The sequence below is a fragment of the Staurois parvus genome, unplaced genomic scaffold (genome assembly GCF_062004578.1).
Source record: "Staurois parvus isolate SC_StPar_1 unplaced genomic scaffold, SC_StPar_1.0 ptg000081l, whole genome shotgun sequence".
NCBI lineage: Eukaryota > Metazoa > Chordata > Amphibia > Anura > Ranidae > Staurois > Staurois parvus.
In genome coordinates this window covers 6,818,991-6,832,426 of record NW_028317877.1, presented here as the reverse complement: position 1 = coordinate 6,832,426, position 13,436 = coordinate 6,818,991, and the positions used below count along the sequence as shown (strand labels likewise).

General features: G+C 40.9%; 1 protein-coding gene across 4 annotated transcripts in view; it reads left to right on the top strand.

Annotated features, from left to right (window-relative positions):
* TIAM2 (TIAM Rac1 associated GEF 2) overlaps positions 1-13,436 on the top strand; it is a 386,278-nt gene that overhangs the window by 361,723 nt on the left and 11,119 nt on the right. For all 4 annotated transcript variants that reach the window (XM_089669764.1, XM_089669762.1, XM_089669765.1 and 1 more), the window contains 5 exons: positions 1,262-1,387; positions 2,288-2,396; positions 4,095-4,274; positions 7,671-7,789; positions 10,276-10,384. In XM_089669764.1, coding sequence (XP_089525890.1) covers positions 1,262-1,387; positions 2,288-2,396; positions 4,095-4,274; positions 7,671-7,789; positions 10,276-10,384 — 643 coding nt within the window. The remainder of the gene's footprint in view (positions 1-1,261; positions 1,388-2,287; positions 2,397-4,094; positions 4,275-7,670; positions 7,790-10,275; positions 10,385-13,436) is intronic.

Genomic DNA, 13,436 nt, shown 5'->3' with positions numbered 1-13,436 from the left:
AATGCTAACTTTAAATTATTACAACGTTGGTGTTTATATTTTTCCCCTGACCTTTTTGTTTGAGTGATTAACCACCTCCCGTCTGGCCGTTTTATATAAACGGCCGGACGGTGGCACTGCAGGGTCGGGTGGCAGTTTATAAACGGCCTCCCCGCACCCTGCTTGTGCGCGCTCCCTGATCGTCGGACGAGTTCCCGATCATGTGAACACTGATTGGCCAATCCGTGATCACATGCAAAGTAGTAAGCAAGATGTCACTTCCTGACATTATTGCTTACTACGTGTGAAATCTGTGAATGATCAGAGGTCACATGGTACAAGGCTATTCACAACAGCCTTGTACCATGTGACAAGCTGTGACCAATCACAGCTCACTCAGTAGTTCTCAATGGCTGCAAGAATGCAGACAGAGAGAGAGAAATGATTGCTTTTACATCCTATATGGGTGTAAAAGCAATCGGTGTAAACAAAAAAAAAAAAAAAATCTTCATCACCCCCCCACCATGGTGACACTGTACTGCTAGGGTGACTGTATGTAAAAAAAAAAACAAAAACATAAATATAAAAATTTAAACATTTTTGGTTATAAACTAATTTTGGCTTTTTTTTTTTTCTCTAAAAAGATAATGGAATACATTTTGGCCAAGGTTTATGATGAAATATTATTTATTTGCAAAATTTTATAAGAAAAACACTTTTTTTCAACATTTTTGGACTTTTTCCTTTTACATAGCAAAAAAAATAAAAATCCCAGTGGTGAATAAATACCACCAAAATAAAGCGTTCTGTCTCAAAAAATTGGTAGAAAATTCATATGGGTACAGTGTTGCATGACCGTGCAATTGGCATTCAAATTGTGATAGCGCTGAAAGCTGAAAATTGCCCTGGACAGGAAGGGGGTAAAAGTGTTCGGACAGGAAGTGGTTAAAGGTCATCTGAAGTCTGGTAGCTACTGACCTGTCAACTACCTGACCTCATCCTGTCTTATGACTGTTGAAAGTGTATAACTGTCATAAAACAGGGCCCAATAACTTTACATTCCTCTTAGCTATAGAGCTCTGTTTAGTTTTTGCACTAGTCCTTGAGTAAACTGAAAAAGTTGTATGTTCAGGATTTTGATAAATGAGCACAGCTGATGTACTTGGGAACTGGAGGTGAGACTACAAATTCTTACTTTATTTTATATCTGGATACATCTCCTGCAAAGAAAATGGCAACTAAACTGTTTAGCTTTTTTATTAGTTCACTGTTGTGTTTTTAGATGGAATCTTTGTTTGGCAGTCTGCCTGAAATGCTGGATTTTCAGAAGGTATTCTTACAAACCTTAGAAGATGGCATATCCAGTGCTGCTGACTTTAATGTGCTTGAAACACCATCTCAGTTTCGAGTGAGTATTGCTTTTTTCACTGGATTACAGGAGGCCCTTATCTTTTTTTGATGTAAAATGTACTCTGGTTTTCATTTTAAGTCTTCAAATCAAAGTCTTGGGTAACATTTTGTGTACTGCCTTGAATTAGTAAGTTGCTTAAACAATTGGAAAAGTAAGTGAACTTGCAGTAAATGCCTTTTCTGTTTCTGATTATCAGACTTGTCAAAAGGTTAGGCCAAGTATTGACCCATTTCTGTAATTCAAACAAAGCTTGATTCATGTATATTTTTTTGTTGTTTTGCTTAATAGTCTACTACATTGATATTTCAATGGGATTGATGTCAGGACACTGAGCTTTTTACATCCAAAATTTCTTTTGTACTGCTCTACCATTAATGTTTCAGAAAATTGTCATGCAGCATATCACAGACCATTGCCCTAGTACTCTGCTGTGTTTGAGTAAAGACATGGAGGATATGGGTGGGTTTGCAGGCTTAATCTCTGATGCAGAAGATGCTTGTATTACCAAGCAAAAACCTGAGCGATAGACACAGGCTTGCACCTACGCAAAGCATTAGTAATAACGCCATCCTTAGAATAGAAGCAGGCAGGGCTCCGTCAAAAAAAAAAAAAAAAAAAACCTTGGAGTACTACAGAATTCAGACCTTTTGAAGATGAAGGGGGTGCCTTGTATCAACCAGATTCAGTATGATAAGCTGCTAGTTTATAATAAGGTGACGTTCAATGTACGTTTTGTAGGAGCTGACCCAATCATGATCCAAAAAAATATATCTAATGCCACAAACTTAAGTCTCCCTCTCATGTTACATATGATCTAATAGAATTCAAAAGGGTTTCAAAGTCTCTGTGTAGGCTCTTCATCCTATGTAATAACTGTACTTTTCTCTTGGTTTTCAGAAATTGCTCTTTTCCCTTGGAGGCTCATTCCTGTATTATGCTGACCATTTTAAACTATATAGTGGATTTTGTGCAAACCACATAAAGGTGCAGAAAGTTCTAGAAAGAGGTAATATGCAACGATAAGCTATATACGGTGTGTGTGTGTATAATAAATATATATATACAGTGAAGGAAATCAGTATTTGATCCCCTGCTGATTTTGAATGTTTGCCCACACACAAAGAAATGATCAGTCTAAAAATAGAAAGGTAGGTGTATTGTAGCACTGAGAGACAGAATAGCAAAAAAAAAAAAAAAAATATGCATGGCTAACAAATTATACACTGACTTGCATGTTCATGAGGGAAATAAGTATTTGATCCCCTATCATTCAGCAGGATTTCTGGCTACCAAGTATTTTTCATGCAGGTAACAAAATGAAATTAGCAGCACTTCCTTTAAGAGACTGCTTCTGATCTCACCTTGTTGCCTGTGTAAAAGACACCTGTCCACAGGAGCAATCAAACCAGCAGATTCCAAACTCTTCACCATGGCAAAGACCTAAGAGCTGTCCAAGGATGTCAGGGACAAGATTGTAGACCTACACAAGGCTGGACTTTGCTACAAAACTATCGTTGAACAGCTTGGTGAGAAGGTGACAACAGTTGGTTCAATCATTAGCCAATGGAAGAAACTCAAAACAACTGTCAGTCTCCCTAGGTCTGGTGCACCATGCAAGATCTCACCTCATGGAGTGTCGATGATCATGAGAACAGTGAGGAATCATCCCAGAACTACACGTGAGGATCTTGTCAATGATCTCCAGGCAGCTGGGACCACAGTCACCAAGAAAATAATTGGTAACACACTACGCCGACAAGGATTGAAATCCTGCAGTGCCCACAAGGTCCCTCTGTTCAAGAAAGCACATGTCCAGGCCCATCTGAAGTTTGCTACTGAATATCTGAATGATGCAGAGGATCACTGTTGTGGTCTGATGAGACCAAAATCGAGCTCTTTGGCATCAACTCAACTCGCTGTGCTTGGAGGAGGAGGAATGCTGCCTATAACCCCAAGAACACCATTCCAACTGTCAAACATGGTGGTGGAAACATTCTGCTTTAGGGGTGTTTTTCTACTAAGGGGACAGGTCAACTGCACCGCATCAAAAAGACAATGGACGGGGCAATGTACCATCAAATCTTGAGTGAGAACCTTCTTCCTTCAGCCAGGGCAAATGGGTCATGGATGGGTGTTCCAGCATGACAATGACCCAAAACACATGGCCAAGGCAACAAAGGAGTGGCTCAAGAAGAAGCACATTAAGGTCCTGAAGTGGCCTAGCCAGTCTCCAGACCTTAATCCGATTGAAAATCTGTAGAGGGAGCTGAAAGTTTGAGTTGCCAAACATCAGCCACCAAACCTTAATAACTTGGAGAGGACCTGCCAATGGGAGTGGGCCAAAATCCCTCCTGAGATGTGTGCAAACCTGGTGGCCAACTACAGGAAATGTCTGACCTTTGTGATTGCCAACAAGGGATTTCCAACAAAGTACTAAGTCGTGTTTTGTAAAGGGGATCAAATACTTATTTCCCACATGAACATGCAAATCGGTGCACAATTTGTTAGACATGCATTTTTTTGTTGTTGTTGTTTTTCTGTCAGTGTTACAATACACCTACCATTTGATTTTTAGACTGATCATTTCTTTGTGAGTGGGGAAACATTCAAAATCAGCAGGGGATCAAATACTTATTTGTGTGTGTGTGCATATGAGATATTATATTATATCACAAGCAGATAATTCCATGCACATTTTCTGCAGCTCGAACAGATGCAGCTTTTAAGGATTTTTTGGATGCCAGAAATCCAACTAAACAGCATTCGTCAACTCTGGAGTCGTACCTTATCAAACCAGTACAGAGGGTGTTGAAATACCCACTGCTGTTGAAAGAGTTGGTGTCTCTAACTGACAATGACAGCGAAGAACACTACCACTTGACAGGTACTTTTTCTTGTGTCCATATTAATAATAGTTTATCATATTATAATTAAGAATATCCGTTTCTAACAAGCCAGTTTTAATTTACCCATTAACACAAATGTACCCCAAAATGGGAATGATATGCCACATATTCAGCATCACTTATCTCTTTCATACAGACGTAATATATATTTTCTTTTTAATCAAATTCAGTTTTTGTTTTTGTTTATTTAGCTGCCTTAGTCAAAGCCTTGCAAGCCTGTACAAAATATGGCAGAACAGTGCATTTCACAAGGGACATATGTGTCTACTCTGCATACTATATTTTTACCTTGTTTGGACTGTAATTTCCCACAAAATTTACTGGAATCACTGAACAGACAAATTACTCCCTTGGCAATGGGGTGTGCCTGCTTTTATTATGTAACAGAGGGGCAGAGGAAGTATAACATTCCTTAGGGTTCCTTGCTGAAATGATACCATGCATGAATCCCAGCCCTTTAACATGCTTTTCCTTTTCAGCCACTCTGAGCTTTCCATTCTATTCATTCAAGGATACATTTTTACATGGGTTGCCAATTACTCTTTTTCAGAGCACTCATCTGTACATGTACATGATGTGTCTATTATATAGTGTCATTGACGCCGTGCAGAGAAAACAGGATACGTTTTGAGAACATAGTTTCCAGTTGGCAGTTCACTTGAGGGATAAAAGGAAGCGGACTTGTTAATTGCTGATCATGTAACAATGACTCCGATATTAATGTTTTACTTATTACTAGATGTCTGGCAATTATGAGAAGTTAGTGCCAAGTTCAAAAGGTAATTAGGAAGCAACCAAGTTTTTTCAATTGGATACATCGAGGTCCCTATTTAACACTTCTCCCTGTTCTCTGTGGGACATTTTATATTATTTATTCTATAGTACGTTCTGCATTTCACAAGTCATTCATAAAATGCAGGCCATGATATGGAGCCTGCAGTGTCCTTTGGAGTGTTCTCTGCAGAGAATTCACTGTCACAGGAGGACTTTGACAGGTCGTGTGGTTGGACTCTCCTCCTCCCTAATTAAAATGAATAGAGCATTGTTTTCCTTGGAATCCTAAAGCAAATGAAGTAGAGGGCACTTTTGTAAAATACATTAATGTGCATTTAATTATTATTATTATACAGGATTTCTATAGCACCAACAGTTTACACAGCACTTTACAATAGAAAAACGAGGGGGGCGCATGTGGCATGTATTTATTTTTTAAAGTACTATTTTGTTTTCAGTTGGGCCATAATACTGGTTTATGAACAAGTGTGTGATGGTTTTCAATACCCAAAAATCACTGATAACACATACATATACTATACCTACAGAAATAGAATATTTTTTTACTCTGTAAAAAGAAACAAAATACCGCACACACAGACCCCCTGGTTGCCCATCTTACCAGAGTTCCCCTGCTGCTCCTTACTCCTCTACAACTGGTATTCAAATGATTGGTTTTGGTGACTCCATGGTGTGGTGACTCCCATGGTCATGAGACAAAACTTGAGTCTTGTGATTGGCTGCTAAACATGAGAACTGTCACAGGGGAGGAGGTCACATGCTCCCTCATGCCAGAAAAATGACAGGTGTTGAAGGATAGGGAGGAGGAAGGATTGGAGATGGATCAACTGGTAAGGTTAGTATAAAGGGTTGGGGGGGATTTTGCAGAAACACACTTGCCTTGCATGGACAAGGTGACTGTCTCTTTAAGTGCAGTAACTGTCAATTTTTAAATTGCGTTTTATCAGGAACCGTATGATAGATTAGATCATTTGATCTGTAACGATAGAACTAAACATAAACTGACAACTAAGACAGACAAGTCCATCTGTGATGTACTTGCCCATCACGTAGTAGAATATTCTGCTATCAAGGATGTCTGTTCTGTTAAATTTTATTAACCAAGTTATTTACATATTTAAAAAATATAAGCTGAAGATGCTATAAATATCATATCAGTGCTTCTTTCTTAAAGCAGTATTAAACACAAAAGCATACATTTTATTATTTTGCAGTTTACCATTTCTTAGATGTGATGGCTGTAGGTTTCCTTTTTTTAGGCTCTCTTTCGTCTATTTTCACCTGGTGATCCAGCCACTAAGTCTGTTGTTTTTCAACACGACACTCTTTTTTTTTTTTTTTTGCAGTTAAAGGGATGAGGCAGATCACTTGACACTTGGAGGGGTGCTTAAAATGATCAGCTTTTGTTAATTTATGTAAAATTTTTATCACTTCTGCTTCAATTTGTTAGCGTATTTAAATCTGTTAGTACTTCTAGCACTACCCTCCACCCAGACTGACAACTGTGCTCCTTCATCCAGGGAGGGGGTGCTCTAATACAGGGGATGTGTTACTGCCCAGATCGCTAGGTGAAAACAGGACAAAAGCGTAAAGAAATTGATACAGCCACTACATCTAATATTACATTTTTGGTTAATACCACTTTCAAATTTGCTGAACTGGTGAATGATCCTTAAGGATTTTTAATTTGAGATCATGTACTCTGTGGGTTTTTCTTGAATTCCTTTATCTACAGAAGGACATTAACAATAACATAATCAAGCTTCATTGAGAAGTTCCAGTAATTTTTGCTTTCAGTGATTGGTGCAGTTGAATTACATTGTTCAGTCTTGGTGATTACAATCTGTGGATCTGAGAGACTAACATGATTGCATGCAGTAGTAATTCTATGAATCATTGCTTGTCACTTGTTGACCCAGTTTTAGATTTGAATTAATTAGTCAGGATTGCTTATGTACAATCATGATTAACCTGATTATAGTGTTTTTGGGTGATGTTGTGCTGCTCAGTTTGCTTGGACAATTTGTCCTTGTCATTTAAATTGGGATTGGTGTACATTATATACTGAAAGCAAAAAAAGATTCTATGTTTTGGTCAGAGTCCATATACAAAACATAAAATATTCAAACTTATACATTTTGTTCCAACTAAAAGCATAAAAAAACCACACAATTTCAAAACTAAGTTCCATATTTGAATATTGACAAATGGAAGCTGAAGTGGTAAAGTATAAAATACATACGATTTAGAACTAAGGCATTAGATATTTCTTTTATTGTCATCAGTTGCTTGGCTTGGCTCATTTACCGGACTAAATAGTTAAGCCCTGGATTGTTTAATTTTTATGTACTTTATTAGGGTTGAGAAAATAACAGGGGTAAATGCATACTTGGAGCCCACAGGTAGCCAATCAAGAAAAATCAGAGCAAAAATCTGATTGGTCACTATAGGCATCCATTCTACTACCACCCATGTGTCAATCCTTCAGATTTTACACTTGTCATGTGTTATGTATACATAATTGATATATATGTAAATGTGACATTATTGTGCAACAGTTATTACTTGTCATTTTACAGAAGCCCTTAAAGCAATGGAGAAAGTAGCTAGTCACATTAATGAAATGCAGAAGATCTATGAAGATTATGGAACAGTGTTCGATCAGTTAGTAGCAGAGCAAAGTGGAACGGAAAAAGAGGTATGAATGTTTTTTTATATACACTTACCATGACTAATGCATAGGACATTACAATAAAACAACTGTTATAACTGAATTCCAGGTTGTAGAAAAACTAACCCTTGCAATGGGTCCCCCTCTGCAACACAAGGGTTAAATGCTCCTTTTGTTCTGCGGATGATACATAAGGTACATTACTCAGCTCATTCCGTTCTCTACTGGCAATCAACACCATTTTCCAAAGTCCGATGCCCCTGAGATGTGCCCTCATTGTTCTCGGGTACTATGCAGGACCACTGGTCTTGCATTGTATGTGATGACATCAGAGAGCTTTGACCACTGGACAGCAAAGAGGAGCGGCTTTGGGGTAGCGATTCTATGAAGAGGAAGAAGCCTGGAGGAGCAAGGAATAAGCAAAGTATTTCACCTTACCAACTAATACATATAGAAAAGAAGTATTGATGCACACAAGATTTTACTGACGGCAGGCCACACATGGCAACCCACCACCTATAGATTTTTTTTTTTTTATATATCACTTTAAACGCATGTCAGAGTAACCCCACCTTTTAAACCATGTCAGAACCTATGCAAGTAAAACACCCTCCCCATACTGAGATATAACATTTTTAGATGATTTAACTCTACATCAGCCTATTAAGTCTTCCTACAACATGGGTTATTTCTTCCATGAGATCTCAGCAAGTATGTTTATAATATTTAGTTCTGTAGATCAGTAAAAAGCATTATCTCTGATTCCAGCAGAGAGGTAATCCCTTTAAGGCGTAAGTTCTACAGGGGCAAAACCACTCCTTTCAGAGGGTATTTCAGATCATAAACATAAAAACCTTGGCACCTGAAATTGCTCCTCTCAGCACCTCTGTAGTTCAGAAGGCAGGCTCTGAGAGATGTGACACTGCAGTGCCTACTCGCAGTGTATAATAAATGTGTCACAAAATTCTAGTGTGGGGATCTTCACAAAGTTCAAGATTGTTCAGATTAATAGGAGGAGGCTAAAAATAATGGAAATTCAATGAGGAAATGAATATATGATTTTTCATTTTGAGCATGAACATGCTTAAATCCGTTCGGTATGGAGGTGGACTCGCTACAAGGGATAGATTTTTCTCTATCCCAGAGTTTCGAGGTTATATTCTAGTGTGCCTAAAAGGATATTCATATATCTACTTGCAGACCAGTGATGTACCCATATGTCACTGGACTTCAAGTGGTTTTGCAGGCATAATCCTGTTACTGTTTTCTAGAGCCACCAGTCAGTTCTCTTGTAAAGGCAATCCTAGCGGCTAGCTAACTGCTGGATAGGTTTTCAAAGCAGCGGGAGGGGGCATCCCCTCCTGCAGCTTTCTGTGGCTATCCTGTCCCACCAGGAGATCCAGTTGACCAGCCGGCGCTTCCACCAGCTGATCATAGAGGCGAACAAAGACCAAAACCGCTCCATTTGCCTCTGATATACTAAACCAGAAGCGATGCGCATACATCACTTCTGGTTTCCCTGAATATTAACAGCACCAGTGTAAAATAAATAATAAAAAAAAAATGTTTTGAAGCACACCGGCCCCATGGGCGTGCACAGTTTTAACGTTTGACATAATTTAGTATCTATTTACTCAACGTAACATCATCTTTTATATTTTACCAAAAATTGGGTTATGCATTGTGGTGTTTTTTTTGTATTTTTTTTTTTTTGTGTTTTTTTTTTTGCATTAAAATTTTAAAAGTGTATTTAAAAAAAAAAAAAAATGCGTTTGAATAATTGCTGCACAAATACTGTGTGACATAAAATATTGCAAGTGTACAATCCTGATGAAGGGGTCCTGCGAGACTCCGAAACGTTGCCTTGCTGTAACTATGTGATCGTTCATTAAAACTTTTGGACCCATATTGGTGATCCTCGGTGTGCTGGTGACCTTCTCCCTTGCTGATTCTGTTTGATTCCAGCCGAAGGTCGCTGCAGCACCCACTTAAACACACAGCCATTTTTAATGCAGGAACGTTTGCGTTTGGATTGTACACTTGCATTCCGGACTGGCTTCCCATACAGCACTCCTGTTGGCTGCCCACCACGAGGGTATGTACTAGATGTGCCTGTAAAGAATCAGGACATCACATTTACCGATTGCCTGTTGAAGGGGTCTTGCAAGACTGTGAACCGTTGCCTTGCTGTAACTATGTGATCGTTTGTTAAAAATTTTGGACCCATGTTGGTGATCCTTGGTGTGCTGGTGACACTCTCCAATTGCAACACCCACCAATGTATTCTCTAGGACCTCTGCTTTATGAAAAAAAATATGTTTTGGGATGCGAAGAAATTTTCTACCAAAAATTACTGATTGTTACATGTAAACATAAAATGCCAGACAGGCTTGGTCTTCAAGTGGGGATGTGTGTGTGTATTTAAGTGAAGATCTATGAATAGCTTCTGTTTGTTTTAAAGTCTGTGTAATGTATTTTATTACAAAGGTGGTAAACATTTTGTATTTCTGCAGGTCACAGAACTATCTATGGGAGAACTCTTGGTGTATTCTACTGTCTCCTGGCTAAATATATTCCCATCTGTTGGCAAAACTCGAAAGGAATTGGAGCTGACAGCATTTGGTAAGTGTTTATACATGATTTATAAGTACTAGACCAGTGGTCTCCAAACTGCGGCCTGGGGGCCAGATGATGATTATTATTATTATAAAGTATTTATAAAGCGCCAATAGTTCGCTCAGCGCTGTACATTAGAGGGGAACAGAACATGTGACAGAACAATACCAATACAATGCAAAACATGAGGGGATTGAGGGCCCTGCTCTTTCGAGCTTACAATCTAGGAGGGAGGGGATGGTGGCACAGGAGGAGATAGCTGTGGGGGATGGAGTGATGGGAAGAGTGGAGGAGGTCGGCAAGTTAGCAGGGGGTGGGGTAGGCTTCCCTGAAGAGATGGGATTTCAGGGTGCGCCTAAAGGAGAGGAGTGTAGGTGATAATCTGATGGGTTGGGGCAGGGAGTTCCAGAGGATGGGTGACACCCTGGAGAAGTCCTGGAGGCGGGCATGGGAGGAGGAGACCAGGGAACTAGAGAGAAGGAGGTCTTGTGAGGAGCTGAGTGTGCGTGCTGGGAGGTACTTGGATATTAGGTCGGTGATGTAGTTCGGGGCAGTGTGGTGGACAGCTTTGTACGTCAGCGTTAGGATTTTGAATTTGATCCGTTGCACAATCGGAAGCCAGTGGAGGGATTGGCAGGGGGGGGTGGCGGAGACAGAGCGGTTGGAAAGGTGAATGAGTCTGGCAGCCGTATTCAGGATCGACTGAAGCGGGGATAGCCAGCGGCGAGGCAGGCCAGTGAGGAGGGAGTTGCAGTAGTCGAGTCGTGATATGATGAGGGAGTGGATGAGCTGTTTAATGGTTTCTGGGGTTAGGAACGTGCATATTTTGGCGATATTGCGGAGGTGGAGTCTGCACGAGTTTGTTAAAGATTGGACTTGGGGCTGAAAGAATAGGTTGGAGTCCAGAATGACACCAAGTACTCTGGCCTGCAGAGCGGGTTTGATGGTAGCGTTGTTGGATGTGACGGAGAAGTCAATGGGGGGTGGTGTCTGGGCTGGGGGGAAGACAAGAAACTCGGTTTTGGAGAGGTTCAGTTTAAGGAAGTGGAGCGATATCCAGTCTGATATGTCGCTCAGTAAGTGTGTGATTCGGGCTGAGACCAAGGGGGTGAGGTGGGGGGTTGAGAGATAGATTTGTGTGTCGTCGGCATAGAGGTGGTAGTTGAAGCCGTGAGAGTGTATGAGTTGGCCAAGGGAGAAGGTATAGATGGAGAAGAGAAGGGGCCCGAGGACAGAGCCTTCAGGGACCCCAACAGTGAGGGGGAGTGAGGGGGAGGTGGTAGCATTATAGGTAACGCTGAAGGAGCGTTGTGACAGGTAGGATGAGAGCCAGGAGAGAGCAGAATCTCTGAGGCCGAGGGAGTGTAGTTTTTTGAGGAGGCGGGTGGTCGACTGTGTCAAAGGCCGCAGAGAGGTCAAGGAGTAGGAGCACTGAATAGTGGCCATTAGCTTTGGCGGTTAGCAGGTCGTTGGAGAGTTTGAGTAAGGCAGTTTCGGTGGAGTGTAGGGGACGGAAGCCGGACTGAAGGGGATCGAGGAGGTTGTTGTCGTTGAGGTGAGAGCATAGGCGGGTGTAGACTAGGCGCTCGAGGAGTTTAGATGTAAATGGGAGCAGGGAGATGGGTCTGAGGTTGTTCGGGTCATTGGGGTCCAGGGAGGGCTTTTTAAGTATTGGGGTGATGTGTGCATGTTTCAGAGGGGAGGGGAAAATGCCGGAGGAGAGGGAGAGATTGAAGATGTGGGTGAGGGAGCGTAGGATGGAGGGGGAGGGAGGTCGTAGGAGTTGTGAGGGGATAGGGTCGAGGGGGCAGGTGGTGAGGCGGGCATCAGAGAGGATCTTGGAGACTTCCTTGATGGTAGTAAGGTCAAAGGTGCGGAGGGTTGGGGGGGCTCCAGTATGAGGAATGTAGGGTGGGGTGGAAGAGGAGGTCAGAGCAGTGGTGGGGCCGTGGGAGAGGGGTGATGAGGGGGTAGCTGAGTGAGGGTGAAGGGGGTTGGAGAGAGTTTGAGCAGCGACGAAGTCCCTGCGGGTTATGTCGAGGGGGAGGGCCTGATGTGGCCTTTTGCTTCTCCTTATCCAGCCATTGGGCCATTCTTCACTCTGATAAAAGGCACTATTCTCCCCACTGACACCAATGATAGGGCACTATTCCTCCCACTGACACCAACACTGGGGTACTATTCCTCCCCCTAATACCATAGATGGGGCATTGTTTACTGCCACTAACACCCACAGTCTGGACCCCCTAAAGTCTGAAGGACAGAAAACCTGCCCTTTTTGTTTAGAAAGTTTGGAGACCCCTGTACTAGATGGATGGTTTCATTTTGCCAGAACATGCATAAATGTTGACATGAAAAGTTGTAAAAAGATTTGTCGCCTAACAAAATACTGCAATATTAAATATAATCCCAATATATTGTAAGCATTAATTCAGTTGGAATAAAGATTTGTAAAATTTTCTGCATGAATGACTCCTAAAATTGTTTCACCTTTTCTTGCAAGTGCAGACAATATTTACTTTGTCCTATCTTTACTGGAAAACTTTATCAAACAATCAAGATTAATGGAAAAAGTGATGTGACCCTTTTTATTTTTAAGTAACTAGTGGAGAAAACTCTGTTCCCTGCAAGCCACCACAGCATATACACCATATCATTTTGATCCAGGCAATTGGTTATTAAAATAATCAAAACACGTTTATTCTGAGATCACAAAATTTCCTGCCATTGTAATGAAATCACGAACAAAAAATTCATCCCAATGGAGTCCAGGATATCAATGGCATGTAATTTTGTAGGCTGCTGGATGAATCTTTTTTTTTTTTTTTTTTTTTTTTTTTTTTTTCCTTTTTATAATCTGTAAGGACAGCTTCACACTGCCCTGGTACAGTCCAGCTGCACTTTCCCAGAGACTTCGATGGTGTTGGTGCAGTTTCAGAAAGCACACCAAAGATGTAGCATACAGGAGTTTTGGTGCACTTTCTGACACCGCACCAAAATCGCAGAACCTCATAGATGTCCACACGAAAATGAGTTAGCTTTGCTTTAGCAAAAGCAC